Source organism: Salvelinus alpinus, chromosome 24 (assembly GCF_045679555.1).
Source record: "Salvelinus alpinus chromosome 24, SLU_Salpinus.1, whole genome shotgun sequence".
Classification (NCBI taxonomy): domain Eukaryota; kingdom Metazoa; phylum Chordata; class Actinopteri; order Salmoniformes; family Salmonidae; genus Salvelinus; species Salvelinus alpinus.
This window is the reverse complement of record NC_092109.1, coordinates 23,124,740-23,143,413: the sequence shown is the minus strand read 5'-3', so window position 1 is coordinate 23,143,413 and position 18,674 is coordinate 23,124,740. Positions and strand designations below refer to the sequence as shown.

The following is an 18,674-nucleotide window of genomic DNA, read 5'->3' as shown; positions in this document are numbered from 1 at the left end:
TGTAGCGAGGGCCAGCCGACTAGGGCATACAGGTCGCAGTGGTGGGTCGTATAAGGTGCTTTAGTAACAAAACGAATGGCACTGTGATAAACTGCATCCAGTTTGCTGAGTAGAGTATTGGAAGATATTTTGTAGATGACATCGCCGAAGTCGAGGATCGGTAGGATAGTCAGTTTTACTAGGGTAAGTTTGGCGGCGTGAGTGAAGGAGGCTTTGTTGCGGAATAGAAAGCCGATTCTTGCTTTGATTTTGGATTGGAGATGTTTGATATGAGTCTGGAAGGAGAGTTTGCAGTCTAGCCAGACACCTAGGTACTTATAGATGTCCACATATTCTAGGTCGGAACCGTCCAGGGTGGTGATGCTAGTCGGGCGTGCGGGTGCAGGCAGCGAACGGTTGAAAAGCATGCATTTGGTTTTACTAGCGTTTAAGAGCAGTTGGAGGCCACGGAAGGAGTGTTGTATGGCATTGAAGCTCGTTTGGAGGTTAGATAGCACAGTGTCCAAGGAAGGGCCGGAAGTATATAGAATGGTGTCGTCTGCGTAGAGGTGGATCAGGGAATCGCCCGCAGCAAGAGCAACATCATTGATGTATACAGAGAAAAGAGTCGGCCCGAGAATTGAACCCTGTGGTACCCCCATAGAGACTGCCAGAGGACCGGACAACATGCCCTCCGATTTGACACACTGAACTCTGTCTGCAAAGTAGTTGGTGAACCAGGCAAGGCAGTCATTAGAAAAACCGAGGCTACTGAGTCTGCCGATAAGAATATGGTGATTGACAGAGTCGAAAGCCTTGGCCAGGTCGATGAAGACGGCTGCACAGTAATGTCTTTTATCGATGGCGGTTATGATATCGTTTAGTACCTTGAGCGTGGCTGAGGTGCACCCATGACCGGCTCGGAAACCGGATTGCACAGCGGAGAAGGTACGGTGGGATTCGAGATGGTCAGTGATCTGTTTGTTGACTTGGCTTTTGAAGACCTTAGATAGGCAGGGCAGGATGGATATAGGTCTGTAACAGTTTGGGTCCAGGGTGTCTCCCCCTTTGAAGAGGGGGATGACCGCGGCAGCTTTCCAATCCTTGGGGATCTCAGATGATACGAAGGAGAGGTTGAACAGGCTGGTGATAGGGGGTGCGACAATGGCGGCGGACAGTTTCAGAAATAGGGGGTCCAGATTGTCAAGCCCAGCTGATTTGTATGGGTCCAGGTTTTCCAGCTCTTTCAGAACATCTGCTATCTGGATTTGGGTAAAGGAGAAGCTGGGGAGGCTTGGGCGAGTAGCAGCGGGGGGGGCGGGGCTGTTGGCCAAGGTTGGAGTCGCCAGGAGGAAGGCATGGCCAGCCATTGAGAAATGCTTGTTGAAGTCTTCGATTATCACGGATTTATCGGTGGTGACCGTGTTACCTAGCCTCAGTGCAGTGGGCAGCTGGGAGGAGGTGCTCTTGTTCTCCATGGACTTTACAGTATCCCAGAACTTTTTGGAGTTAGAGCTACAGGATGCAAATTTCTGCTTGAAAAAGCTGGCCTTTGCTTTCCTGACTGACTGCGTGTATTGGTTCCTGACTTCCCTGAACAGTTGCATATCGCGGGGGCTCTTCGATGCTATTGCAGTTCGCCACAGGATGTTTTTGTGCTGGTCGAGGGCAGTCAGGTCTGGAGTGAACCAAGGGCTATATCTGTTCTTGGTTCTGCATTTTTTGAACGGAGCATGCTTGTCTAATATGGTGAGGAAGTAACATTTAAAGAATGACCAGGCATCCTCAACTGACGGGATGAGGTCAATATCCTTCCAGGGTACCCGGGCCAGGTCGATTAGAAAGGCCTGCTCGCAGAAGTGTTTTAGGGAGCGTTTGACAGTGATGAGGGGTGGTCGTTTGACCGCGGACCCGTGGCGGATACAGGCAATGAGGCAGTGATCGCTGAGATCTTGATTGAAGACAGCAGAGGTGTATTTGGAGGGCAGGTTGGTCAGGATAATGTCTATTAGGGTGCCCATGTTTACGGATTTAGGGTTGTACCTGGTGGGTTCCTTGATGATTTGTGTGAGATTGAGGGCATCAAGCTTGGATTGTAGGACTGCCGGGGTGTTAAGCATATCCCAGTTTAGGTCACCTAACAGAACAAACTCTGAAGCTAGATGGGGAGCGATCAATTCACAGATGGTGTCCAGGGCACAGCTGGGAGCTGAGGGGGGTCGGTAGCAGGCGGCAACAGTGAGAGACTTATTTCTGGAGAGATTAATTTTTAAAATTAGAAGTTTGAACTGTTTGGGCATAGACCTGGAAAGTATGACAGAACTTTGCAGGCTATCTCTGCAGTAGATTGCAACTCCTCCCCCTTTGGCAGTTCTATCTTGACGGAAAGTGTTATAGTTGGGTATGGAAATCTCAGAATTTTTGGTGGCCTTCCTAAGCCAGGATTCGGACACGGCAAGGACATCAGGGTTGGCAGAGTGTGCTAAAGCGGTGAGTAAGGCAAACTTAGGGAGGAGGCTTCTGATGTTGACATGCATGAGGCCAAGGCTTTTTCGATCACAGAAGTCAACAAATGAGGGTGACTGGGGACATGCAGGGCCTGGGTTTACCTCTACATCACCCGAGGAACAGAGGAGTAGTAGGATGAGGGTGCGGCTAAAGGCTATCAAAACTGGTCGCCTAGAGCGTTGGGGACAAAGAATAAAAGGAGCAGATTTATGGGCGTGGTAGAATAGGTTCTGGGCATAATGTGCAGACAGGGGTATGGTGGGGCGTGGGTACAGCGGAGGCAAGCCCAGGCACTGGGTGATGATAAGAGAGGTTGTATCTCTGGACATGCTGGTCTCAATGGGTGAGGTCACCGCATGTGTGGGGGGTGGGACCAAGGAGGTATCAGAGGTACGGAGAGTGGAACTACAGGGTCCATTGCAAACCAAAACAATGATAAAGATAACTAGCCTGAACAACAGTATGCAAGGCATATTGATATTTGAGAGAGACATACAATAAGGCATAAAGTGATTGCAGGTCTTGATTGGGAGAGCTAGCTAAAACAACAGGTAAGATAACAGCAGCAATAACAGGGTGCTAGTCTAACACAGCAACAACAGGTAAAAATGGCGACGACTAGGCAGAGAGGGTCGGATTAACTACACACAGATCCTGAGTTAAAGCACAGAGCCGACAGATAACACACAAATAAACAGAATGGAGTACCGTGAATTAATGGACAGTCAAGCATGCATCAGCTATGTAGCCAAGTGATCATAGTGTCCAGGGGGCAGCCGTAGATGGAGCAGGGAGGCCTCCACTAAGCTAGCACGCGGCGTTTAAAGTTAGTAGCCCGGGGGGTGGTCTGCTCAGACGGAGGGGGTCTGCTCAGACGTGGTCGTGTCGACAGAGAATCCAAGCCAGATGGCGATGGCGAAAGAGAGGTTGTGAATTGTAGAATTGTGTTTGCTAACTGGTGCTAGCTTCGTGGCAGTGGCGCTAGCTGCGCTAGCCGCAAGCTAGCTGTGAGGATCAGAAGCAGTGGCTCAGGGATTACGGCAGGAATCCGGCGTTGTTGTCGAGAGACAGTCCGATGCTGGTAAATTGGTGAGTAATATCCAGGCTAATAACAGGGCTGGTGTCTGTGCAGAAGGTAAAAGCTACTAGCAGCGGCAAAAAAAATGGCTAAATTAGCTTGTAGCTGGTATTGTAGCCCAAGAATTCGCTGGTAGACCTCTTCAGCTAGCCGGCAGATGGGCCTAGCTCGAGGCTAGCTCAAGGCTAACTGGTGCTTGCTTCGGGACAGAGGTGTTAGCCAGTAGTAGCCACTCGGTTGCAGCTAGCTAGCTGTGATGATACGGTGTAATTGTCCAGAGCTTGCGTCAGGAATCCGGTGATGTGGTAGAGAAAAAGCAGTCCTATATGCTCTGGGTTTATATCGCGCTTGCAGACTGGCAGGTATTGGCCCGGTATTGAAGCTGGCTGTGTCCGAGTTGAGGGTGAAGACCGCAGCAGTGGCTAACTGACTACTAGCTAGTAATCTGGCTAGCTTCTGATTGGGGTTACGGTTCTAAAGTATAAAAAAAATAGCAGGTCCGTACCACATTGGGTGAGGCGGAATGTAGGAATGTATATTCAGTTCCTAGATGGAAAGTGAAATTAAAATATATACGAAATGTATACGAAAAATACGAAGACTATTTACACGGGACAGGACAAAACAAAGACTCGTCCGACTGCTACGCCATCTTGGATTGATGTCAGAATAGAGAATTACTTATTTCAGCTTTTATTTCTTTCATCACATTCCCAGTGGGTCAGAAGTTTACATACACTCAATTAGTATTTGGTAGCGTTGCCTTTAAATGTGCTGATGAAAATCTAATTTATCAACCCATGGAGGTCTGGATTTGGAGTCACACTCAAAATTAAAAGTGGAAAACCACACTACAGGCTGATCCAACTTTGATGTAATGTCCTTAAAACAAGTCAAAATGAGGCTCAGTAGTGTGTGTGGCCTCCACGTGCCTGTATGACCTCCCTACAACGCCTGGGCATGCTCCTGATGAGGTGGCGGATGGTCTCCTGAGGGATCTCCTCCCAGACGTGGACTAAAGCAACCGCCAACTCCTGGACAGTCTGTGGTGCAACGTGGCGTTGGTGGATGGAGCGAGACATGATGTCCCAGATGTGCTCAATTGGATTCAGGTCTGGGGAACAGGCGGGCCAGTCCATAGCATCAATGCCTTCCTCTTGCAGGAACTGCTGACACACTCCAGCCACATGAGGTCTAGCATTGTCTTGCATTAGGAGGAACCGCACCAGCATATGGTCTCACAAGGGGTCTGAGGATCTCATCTCGGTACCTAATGGCAGACAGGCTACCTCTGGCGAGCACATGGAGGGCTGTGCGGCCCCCCAAAGAAATGCCACCCCACACCGGTCATGCTGGAGGATGTTGCAGGCAGCAGAACATTATCCACGGCGTATCCAGACTCTGTCACGTCTGTCACATGCTCAGTGTGAACCTGCTTTCATCTGAAGAGCACAGGGCGCCAGTGGCGAATTTGCAAATCTTGGTGTTCTCTGGCAAATGCCAAACGTCCTGCACGGTGTTGGGCTGTAAGCACAACCCCCACCTGTGGACGTCGGGCCCTCATACCACCCTCATGGAGTCTGTTTCTGACCGTTTGAGCAGACACATGCACATTTGTGGCCTGCTGAAGGTCATTTTGCAGGGCTCTGGCAGTGCTCCTCCTGCTCCTCCTTGCACAAAGGCGGAGGTAGCGGTCCTGCTGCTGGGTTGTTGCCCTCCTACGGCCTCCTCCACGTCTCCTGATGTACTGGCCTGTTTCCTGGTAGCGCCTCCATGCTCTGGACACTACGCTGACAGACACAGCAAACCTTCTTGCCACAGCTCGCATTGATGTGCCATCCTGGATGAGCTGCACTACCCGAGCCACTTGTGTGGGTTGTAGACTCCGTCTCGTGCTACCACTAGAGTGAAAGCACCACCAGCATTCAAAAGTGACCAAAACATCAGCCAGGAAGCATAGGAACTGAGAAGTGGTCTGTGGTCACCACCTGCAGAACCACTCCTTTATTGGGGGTGTCTTGCTAATTGCCTATAATTTCCACCTGTTGTCTATTCCATTTGCACAACAGCATGTGAAATTTATTGTCAATCAGTGTTGCTTCCTAAGTGGACAGTTTGATTTCACAGAAGTGTGATTGACTTGGAGTTACATTGTGTTGTTTAAGTGTTCCCTTTATTTTTTTGAGCAGTGTAGGTTAACTTGGGTCAAACGTTTCCACAAGCTTCCCACAATAAGTTGGGGGAATTTTGGACCATTTCTCCTAACAGAGCTGGTGTAACTGAGTCAGGTTTGTAGGCCTCCTTGCTCACGCACGCTTTTTCAGTTTTGCCAACAAATTCTCTATAGGATTAAGGTCAGGGCTTTGTGATAGCCACTCCAATACCTTGACTTTGTTGTCCTTAAGCCATTTTGCCACAACTTCGGAAGTATGCTTGGGGTCATTGTCCATTTGGAAGAACCATTTGCGACCAAGCTTTAACTTCCTGATTGATGTCTTGAGATGTTGCTTCAATATATCCACATCATTTTCTTTCCTCATGATGCGATCTATTTTGTGAAGTGCACCAGTCCCTCCTACTGCAAAGGACCCCCACAACATGATGCTGCCACCCCCGTGCTTCACAGTTGGGATGGTGTTCTTTCGACTTGCAAGCCTCCCCCTTTTTCCTCCAAACATAACGATGGTCATTATGGTCAAACAGTTCTATTTTTGTTTCATCAGACCAGAGGACATTTCTCCAAAAAGTATGATCTTTGTCCCCATGTGCAATTGAAAACCGTACTCTGGCTTTTTTAATGGCGGTTTTGGAGCAGTGGCTTCTTCCTTACTGAGCGGACTTTCAGGTTATGTCGATATAGGACTCATTATACTGTGGAAATAGTTATTTTTGTACCCGTTTACTCCAGCATCTTCACAGGGTCCTTTGCTGTTGTTCTGGGATTGATTTAAAAATTTAAAAATGGGAATTGATGGAAATTATGTAAAAATGTACCACTAGCCACTTTAAGCAATGCCACTTAATACAATGTTTACATACCCTACATTACCCATCTCATATGTATATATACTGTACTCTATATCATCTACTGCATCTTGCCATCTTTATGCAATACATGTACCACTAGCCACTTTAAACTATGCCACTTTGTTTACATACCCTACAGTACTCATCTCATATGTATATACCGTACTCTATACCATCTACTGCATCTGCCATGCCGTTCTGTACCACCACTCATCCATATATCTTTATGTACATATTCTTTATCCCTTACACTTGTGTGTGTGTGTGTAAGGTAGTAGTGTGGAATTGTTAGGTTAGATTACTGTTGGTTATTACTGCATTGTCGGAACTAGAAGCACAAGCATTTCGCTACACTCGCATTAACATCTGCTAACCATGTGTATGTGACTAATAAAATTTGATTTGATTTGATTTGCACTTTTCGCACCAAAGTACGTTCATCTCTAGGAGAAAGAACGCGTCTCCTTCCTGATTGGTATGACGGCTGCGTGGTCCCATGGTGTTTATACTTGCGTACTATTGTTTGTACAGATGACCGTGGTACCTTCAGGAATTTGGAAATTGCTCCCAAGGATGAACCAGACTTGTGGAGGTCTACAATTTTTTTCTTAGGTCTTGGCGGATTTCTTTTGATTTTCCCATGATGTCAAGCAAAGAGGCACTGAGTTTGAAGGTAGGCCTTGAAATACATTCACAGGTAGACCTCCAATTGATTCAAATGATGTCAATTAGCCTATCAGAAGCTTCTAAAGCCATGACATAATTTCCTGGAATTTTCCAAGCTGTTTAAAGGCAGTCAACTTAGTGTATATGTAAACTTCTGACCCACTGGAATTGTGATACAGTGAATTATAAGTGAAATAATCTGTCTGTAAACAATTGTTGGAAAAATTACTTGTGTCATGCACAAAGTAGATGTCCTAACTGACTTGCCAAACTATAGTTTGTTAACAAGAAATGTGTGGAGTGGTTGAAAAACAAGTTAATGACTCCATCCTAAGTGTATGTAAACTTCCGACTTCAACTGTACATATTCTCATTCACCTCTCTAGATTTGAGTGTATTAGGTAGTTGTTGGGAAATTGTTAGATTACTTGTTAGATTTTACTGAACTGTCGGAACTAGAAGCACAAGCATCACTACACTCGCATTAACATCTGCTAACCATGTGTATGTGACCAATAAAACGTGATTTGATCATAGCCTCTCGTGCCAGCTGGCCTAAGCATCAAAACACACTAAGGGTTGTATCATCTGAAAAACAAGGGATCGCATTGTTCTCTGGATGCAATACAATACAGAATTCATGACCAGTGAAACCTTTCACTTGTTTCCTGACTAGTAAAGACCATGAAAGTGTAGGATGTGGTACTTTGAAACCAAGATATCACAATAGCAGAGCAGCAAGGTCAAGAGTTTACCCCAGGGGAAATTAATACCAAAGTCAAAATGTCATTGGATTAATTTGTAAATTAATGATATATAGATGCCTCAGGAGAATAAAGGAAGTGAATGTTGGACGAGGAAGACGAGGAAGACGAGGAAGACAAAACTGATGGCACATTGTAGCTGTAAAACACTTTGTAACATCTCCTTCAACTCGATATAACTAGATTACAAGTCATGTCAGTGTGTTGAACTCTAGCAGGCCATCAAGAATGTGGTGGTGATGACTTATCAACCTGTGTGCAAAAGTTAACAAATGAACATTAGCAAACATATAAAAGAATGCAGCAAGAGCAATATACTTGTTTTTAAACAATAATGCAAAACACATTATTGTAATGAAACCAATGTCCTGGCTGTGACCACAATGAGGGGATTGCATGCCGAGGTAGGAGTAAATGACACAGGATTTCCTGTCAGCCTTTCAACATATTTCACACTTAACCTCTAAGTTCTCACTTCCCCCATCCCGTCAATTACCAGGCCAACTGACAACAGTCAGAGAGGGTAGAAGCTGTACCATATTAGGAATAGTCAAGTGAGATCGTCGATACCATGTACTCGTTCCAGGGAGCACTTTAAGTACAATGAATGAAACATAATTGTATGGTGTGAACAGTGATTTATGAAAAGAGTTTGCATTATGAATGTTTACTTGGACTCAGTGAACCTAAGATTGTCTCAAACTCATCAGAAGACCGCAGCAGAACAGCAGGGGGAAATGGAAGATGTGAAACTCTGGAAAATATGTTTTATTGACTGCTGGAACTCTGTACTCCCCTTTGGCTCTCCCAATTATCCCTGCTCTGCAGACACACAAGCAAACGCACAAGATTACATGGCATAGAAAAAGTAGTGACTTTGAACATGTGGCTACAGTATATCTGGAAACCCATATTTCCATTCTTACTCTGTTTTTTAGTAGTGGTCAGTTGAACTGCATTTTCCACTGTTCCAAAAAGGTCTAGAATACTTAATCAGCACCCTGACTGAAGAGAACATGCAGCTGTAACACTTTAATGTTAGAGAATAACCAGCGAATGTACAGTACATTACAGAATACTGACCTAAGCCATACAAGCTAATCAAATGCATATCTACTCCAACCACATCCACCCTGAAATAACATCAGTGTAATATAAAGTGTTGTCAAACAGACTTTCTCTGAACCCTAGCTCACAGCCAAGGAGCCAGCCAATCACTCCCACCAAGTCCCAGTGATGCAATTCCCCAGAAAGGCTGGAGGAATTTCCCCACACTTACTAGCTTTCCTCGAGGCCCTCAGTCTCATCCCGTATCCCACAGAGAACTTCTCGTACCATGAGACAGGCGTGAGAAAACAGGGGCCGGAGAGAGACGTCGGTCAAGTCTGTGTGTTTACCATAGTAATCATCACAGTGGGGGAGCCAAGAGGAAGTAAAAAGGGGAAGAAAAGTATGGTGTTATGATATTCCGTTTGGGATTACAAAATGGTAGGAAGGAAGTGTCTCTTGGGTTGTGACAGAAATCCAGAAACGCGGTTGTGTGTATTTGGTGGGTCACAAGAAAATTCTAAAGCTTTTAATTTGGTCACAATGAGAACAAGTTTGGTAACCAATGCAAGACAGTGGACCGTACTGTAGTACACTAAGAAAAACCACAGCGCTATACCACCATCTTATTTCAAAAGGACCATCCTCAACATGTGTCCAATTACATTTCAAAGGGATGTGCATTAGAGCATACTTCTCCAATATCAAAGCAGATAATAACCTTTGGTCATGATGGATGACAATCCCACACCATAATACTGTATATGTAGCCATTAGATAAGGTTATCATAGCATCACTTGATTGATGCTATATCACTTTCAACTATCACTGAACACTACTATGAATGAGGGGGTTACACACAGCATAGTTAATACAACAGAAGATAGAGACATCTCTCCTGCCCCCTTCCCCTCAAGCGGTCAACAATGCTGAACAGGGGCGCAACTTTGGTTTCAGAAGTGGGGGAGGGATTCTATTTTTTTTTATCCGGTCGGATTCGGATGCACACTCCAAAACAGCCTACCTGACCACTCTGAGGCAGCCGCATGGTCCTAAAGCACACCGTTGCCTTGTTTTGTAACACATTCCAATGATAAGACTGAGGGGGACAAAAATCCTATTTCAGAATGTAGGCCCCCCCATCCTCAATCTACACACAGTACCCTACAATGACAAAGAGAAAACAGGTTTGAAATGTTTGCACATTAAAAGCGTAAAAAATGAAATATCTTATTTACATAAGTATTCAGACCCTTTGCTATGAGACTAGAAATTGAGCTCAGGTGCATCCTGTTTCCATTGATCACCCTTGAGATGTTTCTACAACTTCATTGGAGTCCACCTGTGGTCAATTCAATTGATTGGACATGATTTGGAAAGGCGCACAAACCTGTCTATATAAAAAGGTCCCACAGTTGGCAGTGCATGTCAGATCAAAAACCAAGCCATGAGGTTAAAGTAAATGCTCCATAGTCCTTCCATACAGGATTGTGTCAGGGCACAGATCTGGGGAAGGGTACCAAAACATTTCTGCAGCATTGAAGGTCCCCAAGAACACAGTGGGCTCCATCATTCGTAAATTGAAGAGGTTTGGAACCACCAAGACTCTTCCTAGAGCAGGCTGCCCAACAAACTGAGCAATCGGGGGAGAAGGGACTTGGTCAGGGAGGTGACCAAGAACCCTGATGGTCACTGACAGAGCTCCAGAGTTCCTCTGTGGAGATGGGAGAACCTTCCAGAAGGACAACCATCTCTGCAGCACTCTACCAATCAGGCCTTTAAGTATGAGTGGCCAGATGGAAGCCACCCCTCAGTAACGGGCACGACATCCCGCCTGGAGTTCGCCGAAAGGAACCTAAAGGACTCGCCGGCCATAAGAAACAAGATTCTCTGGTTTGATGAAATGAAGATTGAACTTTTTGGCCTGAATGCCAAGCGTCACGTCTGGAGGAAAAGTGGCACCATCCTACTGTGAAACATGGGTGGCAGCATCATGCTGTGGGGATGTTTTTCAGCGGCTTGGACAGGGAGACTAGTCAGGATAGAGGGAAAGACGAACGGAGCAAAGTACAGAGATATCCTTGATGAAAACCTGCTCCAGAGCACTCAGGACCTCAGACTGGGGCGAAGGTTCACCTTCCAACAGGACAACGACCCTAAGCACCCAGCCAAGAGAACACAGGAGTGGCTTCGGGACAAGTCTCTGAATGTCCTTGAGTGGCCCAGCCAGAGCCTGGACTTGAACCCGATCGAACATCTGTGAAGAGGCCTGAAAATAGCTGTGCAGCGATGCTCCCCATCCAACCTGCCAGAGCTTGAGAGGATCGGCAGAGAAGAATGGGAGAAACTCCCCAAATACAGGTGTGCCAAGCTTGTAGCGTCAAACCCAAGAAGACTTGAGGCTGTAATCGCTGCCAAAGGTCCTTCAACAAAGCACTGAGTAAAGGGACTGAATACTTATGTAAGTGTGATACTTCTAAAAACCTGTTTTTGATTTGTCAGTATGGGGTGTTGTGTGTAGATTGATGAAGGGGTAAAAAAACAATTTAATACATTTCAGAATAAGGCTGTAACGTAGAAAAAGTAAGGCTGTAACAATGTAGAAAAAGTCAAGGAGTCTGAATACTTTCCAAATGCACTGTATAGGCATAAAATGGTAGTAGAATCCAGAATTTGTTTTTGTAGCATTGGAGTGAACCTTGAGCTAATACAGGCCAGACAAAACACACAAGACAGTCCAGTCTTATCTAGGTATCTCTATAATTCCTCATTTACTTCAGACTTGGAGGGTTTCCTCCTTTCATTTTTATAAACAAACCAAATAAAATGTCCTACGATGTCAAACTGGATGTAGCCAATCCAATGTCTAGCATTTCCTGACTGGGATTCCATGTTGGGCGAGTTCAAACCGGTATACTCCACTGTGCAGTCTCATCAGCTACACATCTAACTAGAAAAACATGCTTTTGTGTTACTGGGTAATGTTTTGCTATTTGACATAGACAAGACTCAGCAGTTTCAGTTGGCCCCATGGTAAATAGTAGGTAACCTGAGACTACGGTCTACGAGTGCTGTGAAACGAAATTAAGTCTACGCATAGTGCATGGTGTGCTCTGTTTGTTGGTACAGAACGGTGAATGCTGGGGCTTAGGTAACCTAACCTGTTCGACATTATTATACTTTCTAGAACATACTTCTTTATCACTGCTACATCCTTTGAACAAGCATTGGGCAGGCCTATGGGAATACAACAATCAAGGCTATTTTAAGAAAAGCCAAACCCTTTCTTTGATGCAATCGTGACATTTCATTGTTTCTCTCCCATAAAAAAAATACGTCAACCTGAAGGTGGGACCGTAAAAGAACAAAGTATGACCTTAAAACATCCCATTTTCCACTGAGTGACTCACTAAAATGGCTGACACACAGACGTTGGAATGACGTTGCGTTCAAAACAACTAAGAACTTGGAAATCTTCGACTTCCGACTTCAGTGCGTTCAAAACCGGGAACTCTAGAGCTCCGACTTTCTGACCTGAAGATCACTGACGTCATGATTTGACCTTGTATTTTTCAGTTCCCAGTTGTTTTGAACGCGGAATGAGTGTTACGAGCAGGTCACAAGCCCTGTATTTACAGTGACAACTACACACAGAGATTAATATCAAGATGTCATCAAGGTGTGACCACACATCCTTCATCAGTCCATCAGTGCTACTGCATACTCTGAAAATAAGCTGACAAACTAGCCTTGGATCAACAACATCCAACTCCTATTCAAACTATGTCTGAGGCATTGGCAATAAGAGGAGTGTCCCATTCTGTTCATATCATGCAAATTCCATGTCCATATTGATTTAAAAATTAAGGTATGAGGGCAAGCCTGAGGTGTGGTAAAAGGGACATGTCAAAACTGGTCTAGCTGCAGTATGTCTCTCATACCTGCAGCATCCAACCCAATTTGTTATTACTGTCATTTGTCTGAAATAAGTCAACATTGTTATTGGTATAATAACAGACCTCTGTCTTCCCGGCAATTTCTGTTGCTCATAGTATGAGAATGACAGATCTCTTTCCTGCAATATGTTAGCATTGGTGTAGGTATGTGCATGGTAGTCTTACCTGTAGTATCTGTTGCTCCAGCTGTGAGTTGGCTCTGCACAGCTCCATGATCTGTCTGAGCAGCAGCTTGGTGCTCTCCGTCTTCCCTGCTCCACTCTCCCCACTGTGTAACAAAGTACAAAAGACCATTCTAAATAAGTGGCAGTGTATCAGTGGCGCTATGTAGTACGGCTGTAGTACAACATTAAGGCCATTTTCTCAATTGCTCAAATTAAAAGAGGAAAAAAAAGCACTGCATTGCTAGAATACACAGACTAAAGAGATAGACATTCTGAACACTGACTGGCAGATTAATTTGGCACCGATAACACAATACAGTATCACCTCAGAATGTCATCCGACTTTTTGATCTACCTTGTTCAGAACCATATTCCTAATTAAGCTAGGCTTTAACATGATTGTTAACAAATGTGTTCATGTTTTTAGTGACCCAGAATTAGAAGGACATTTGGCAGCCAAATTACAGGAGCTAGATGTATCTCTACCAAACTGATAAGCAGTACACATGAGTGAGTACTTGAAAACCAGTGCAGGGTTTTGCATGAGCAATAGGACATTCAAATGTGCATGTGCAGCTGATAGTGTAGCCTAAATACAGTGAAGCTACTGTTGATGCCAGGATTCGCCATTCTGCCAAGGGGAGAAAGACAAGCGTGGCCTAGGGCTATTGTTATAAGCTCTGATTGCAAATGGCATTTCACAAATAAATGTTTTTAAATCTAATTTAAATGTTTCCATGACATCAGCGCTGGATGTTTTTCCATTATTCCATCAGTCTTCTTGACTTTCTGCATAATGTTTGCGTCAAAAAAAAAAGAAAACTAAATTCACCAACTGCAAGTTCATGTCCAAGAACAACACTCTGTTTAAAATCCTGGGAGAACTGATAAGGCTTGGCGGTTGAATGCATTTCTTCCTTATCCCCATGTACAGTCTAGGCTCCATGGCAACCCTATAGCATATTTATTGGCCTACAAAGAAGCAAGAAGTAAAAAAAGTCAAATAAAACAAAAAAAGTTTGAAGGACACAGGGACAGTATTGTTACAGCTAATGCCTTTTTGCCTGAGCCTGATGCCTTGCAGGTGTTTGTTTGTACACATGCATATACGCACACTCATTCAAATGCACACACGTGCACATACACATATGTAAATAGTGCCATACGTGCACTCAAACATATTCAGTTGGTTTTGCTTTCATGATTTTTGCTGTCTATTTTCCTTTGTCTTTCTCTTTTGTTCATTTGATGGTCGTTGGTGCATTTGGGGGGCAAAACTATCAATGTAATTTAATAGACATTTTGTCTATTGAACATTTTACCCCTTTTGTCTGGTCCTGTCTCATTAAAATAAGAAGTGTTATTTACAACCTAACATTTGGGTATACCTATGCATTTAGGCTAGTGTTTTCTCTCCCTGTCAGTGTATACTGTAGGTCATAGGGCAGGGCGATATGGCCTAAAAGTAATATCTACAACATAAAAATCGGTTAATTTCAACAACAAAAACATCGGTTTCGACGAGTCACGAGATTTTATATATCTCAATTTCTTGTTTTTCTCTAAACAAATTAAAAAAGGCCAAGAATATTCTTAACTGAATTTTCTTTATTAAAAAAAAAATATATATATATATATATATATATATATATATATATATATATATATATATATATATATATATATATATATATATATATATATAACAACACTGCTAGCTAGCCAGCTAGCCACCGAATAGCAGCATAGCAGCTCTGGAGAAACGATTACATTACAACGGAACGACTTGATTAGTGTAGTGTTAGCTGGCTACATAGTTGTCTTTGCTATCTTTGTATCTAAGATAATTGTGTAGCTTAGAGTCGGTTAGAGTAATTATTCGGTTAACTAGCCAGCTATTTTCGTCCACCGCGCTGCGCTGCCGTCTCCTACCTAGTCAACACTGCTAGCAAACACTGCTAGTTAGCCAACTTCTACCGAATAGCAGCACTGTAGAAACTCACACTACAACTTACATTACAACGGAACGACTTGATTAGCGTAGTGTTAGCTAGCTACATAGTTGTCTTTGCTGTCTTTGTATCCAAGATAATTGTGTAGTTTTTGAGTAATTGTCGAGGTTACCTAGCCAGCTACACGTTCAAACAAAGTCAACAAAGCAGCCACTGCTAGCCAGCCTACTTCACCGCCAGCAGTACTATATCATTTTAGTCAATAAGATTTTATTTTTGCAACGTAAGCTTAACTTCCTGAACATTCGAGACGTGTAGTCCACTTGTCATTCTAATCTCCTTTGCATTAGCGTAGCCTCTTCTGTAGCCTGTCAACTATGTGTCTGTCTATCCCTCTTCTCTCCTCTCTGCACAGACCATACAAACGCTTCACACCGCGTGGCCGCCGCCATTCTAACCTGGTGGTTCCAGCGCGCACGACCCACGTGGAGTTCCAGGTCTCCGGCAGCCTCTGGAACTGCCGATCTGCGGCCAACAAGGCAGAGTTCATCTCAGCCTATGCGTCCCTCCAGTCCCTCGACTTCTTGGCACTGACGGAAACATGGATTACCACTGACAACACTGCTACTCCTACTGCTCTCGCCTCGTCTGCCCACGTGTTCTCGCACACCCCGAGAGCTTCTGGTCAGCGGGGCGGTGGCACTGGGATCCTCATCTCTCCCAAGTGGACATTCTCTCTTTCTCCCCTGACCCATCTGTCTATCGCCTCCTTTGAATTCCATGCTGTCACAGTTACCAGCCCTTTCAAGCTTAACATCCTTATCATTTATCGCCCTCCAGGTTCCCTTGGAGAGTTCATCAATGAGCTTGACGCCCTGATAAGTTCCTTTCCTGAGGATGGCTCACCTCTCACAGTTCTGGGTGACTTTAACCTCCCCACGTCTACCTTTGACTCATTCCTCTCTGCCTCCTTCTTTCCACTCCTCTCCTCTTTTGACCTCACCCTCTCACCTTCCCCCCCTACTCACAAGGCAGGCAATACGCTTGACCTCATCTTTACTAGATGCTGTTCTTCCACTAATCTCACTGCAACTCCCCTCCAAGTCTCCGACCACTACCTTGTATCCTTTTCCCTCTCGCTCTCATCTAACACTTCCCACACTGCCCCTACTCGGATGGTATCGCGCCGTCCCAACCTTCGCTCTCTCTCCCCCGCTACTCTCTCCTCTTCCATCCTATCATCTCTTCCCTCTGCTCAAACCTTCTCCAACCTATCTCCTGATTCTGCCTCCTCAACCCTCCTCTCCTCCCTTTCTGCATCCTTTGACTCTCTATGTCCCCTATCCTCCAGGCCGGCTCGGTCCTCCCCTCCTGCTCCGTGGCTCGACGACTCACTGCGAGCTCACAGAACAGGGCTCCGGGCAGCCGAGCGGAAATGGAGGAAAACTCGCCTCCCTGCGGACCTGGCATCCTTTCACTCCCTCCTCTCTACTTTCTCCTCTTCTGTCTCTGCTGCTAAAGCCACTTTCTACCACTCTAAATTCCAAGCATCTGCCTCTAACCCTAGGAAGCTCTTTGCCACCTTCTCCTCCCTCCTGAATCCTCCTCCCCCTCCTCCCCCCTCCTCCCTCTCTGCGGATGACTTCGTCAACCATTTTGAAAAGAAGGTCGACGACATCCGATCCTCGTTTGCTAAGTCAAACGACACCGCTGGTTCTGCTCACACTGCCCTACCCTGTGCTTTGACCTCTTTCTCCCCTCTCTCTCCAGATGAAATCTCGCGTCTTGTGACGGCCGGCCGCCCAACAACCTGCCCGCTTGACCCTATCCCCTCCTCTCTTCTCCAGACCATTTCCGGAGACCTTCTCCCTTACCTCACCTCGCTCATCAACTCATCCTTGACCGCTGGCTACGTCCCTTCCGTCTTCAAGAGAGCGAGAGTTGCACCCCTTCTGAAAAAACCTACACTCGATCCCTCCGATGTCAACAACTACAGACCAGTATCCCTTCTTTCTTTTCTCTCCAAAACTCTTGAACGTGCCGTCCTTGGCCAGCTCTCCTGCTATCTCTCTCAGAATGACCTTCTTGATCCAAATCAGTCAGGTTTCAAGACTAGTCATTCAACTGAGACTGCTCTTCTCTGTGTCACGGAAGCGCTCCGCACTGCTAAAGCTAACTCTCTCTCCTCTGCTCTCATCCTTCTAGACCTATCGGCTGCCTTTGATACTGTGAACCATCAGATCCTCCTCTCCACCCTCTCCGAGTTGGGCATCTCCGGCGCGGCCCACGCTTGGATTGCGTCCTACCTGACAGGTCGCTCCTACCAGGTGGCGTGGCGAGAATCTGTCTCCGCACCACGTGCTCTCACCACTGGTGTCCCCCAGGGCTCTTCTAGGCCCTCTCCTATTCTCGCTATACACCAAGTCACTTGGCTCTGTCATATCCTCACATGGCCTCTCCTATCATTGCTATGCAGACGACACACAATTAATCTTCTCCTTTCCCCCCTCTGATAACCAGGTGGCGAATCACATCTCTGCATGTCTGGCAGACATATCAGTGTGGATGACGGATCACCACCTCAAGCTGAACCTCGGCAAGACGGAGCTGCTCTTCCTCCCGGGGAAGGACTGCCCGTTCCATGATCTCGCCATCACGGTTGACAACTCCATTGTGTCCTCCTCCCAGAGCGCTAAGAACCTTGGCGTGATCCTGGACAACACCCTGTCGTTCTCAACTCACATCAAGGCGGTGACCCGTTCCTGTAGGTTCATGCTCTACAACATTCGCAGAGTACGACCCTGCCTCACACAGGAAGCGGCGCAGGTCCTAATCCAGGCACTTGTCATCTCCCGTCTGGATTACTGCAACTCGCTGTTGGCTGGGCTCCCTGCCTGTGCCATTAAACCCCTACAACTCATCCAGAACGCCGCAGCCCGTCTGGTGTTCAACCTTCCCAAGTTCTCTCACGTCACCCCGCTCCTCCGCTCTCTCCACTGGCTTCCAGTTGAAGCTCGCATCCGCTACAAGACCATGGTGCTTGCCTACGGAGCTGTGAGGGGAACGGCACCTCCGTACCTTCAGGCTCTGATCAGGCCCTACACCCAAACAAGGGCACTGCGTTCATCCACCTCTGGCCTGCTCGCCTCCCTACCTCTGAGGAAGTACAGTTCCCGCTCAGCCCAGTCAAAACTGTTCGCTGCTCTGGCACCCCAATGGTGGAACAAACTCCCTCACGACGCCAGGTCAGCGGAGTCAATCACCACCTTCCGGAGACACCTGAAACCCCACCTCTTTAAGGAATACCTAGGATAGGATAAAGTATTCCTCCTACCCCCCCCCTCCCCCTTAAATGAGTTAGATGCACTATTGTAAAGTGGTTGTTCCACTGGATATCATAAGGTGAATGCACCAATTTGTAAGTCGCTCTGGATAAGAGCGTCTGCTAAATGACTTAAATGTAAATGTAAATGTATATATACATATATATACATACATACACACACACACACACACGGCCTATTTGTGCAAA

At 45.8% G+C, this 18,674-nt stretch overlaps 1 protein-coding gene across 3 annotated transcripts in view; it reads right to left on the bottom strand.

Annotated features, from left to right (window-relative positions):
- LOC139552343 (myosin-IIIb-like) overlaps nt 1-18,674 on the bottom strand; it is a 69,853-nt gene that overhangs the window by 34,542 nt on the left and 16,637 nt on the right. For 2 of the 3 annotated variants that reach the window (XR_011670416.1, XM_071363986.1), the window contains exon 4: nt 13,192-13,294. Coding sequence is in view for 1 of the 3 variants with exons in the window: in XM_071363986.1 (XP_071220087.1) it covers nt 13,192-13,294 (103 nt within the window). In the remaining 2 variants the exon portion in view is untranslated. Of the gene's footprint in view, nt 1-9,301; nt 9,432-13,191; nt 13,295-18,674 lie in introns of those variants that run through there. The other variant, XM_071363987.1, reaches the window with a different exon arrangement.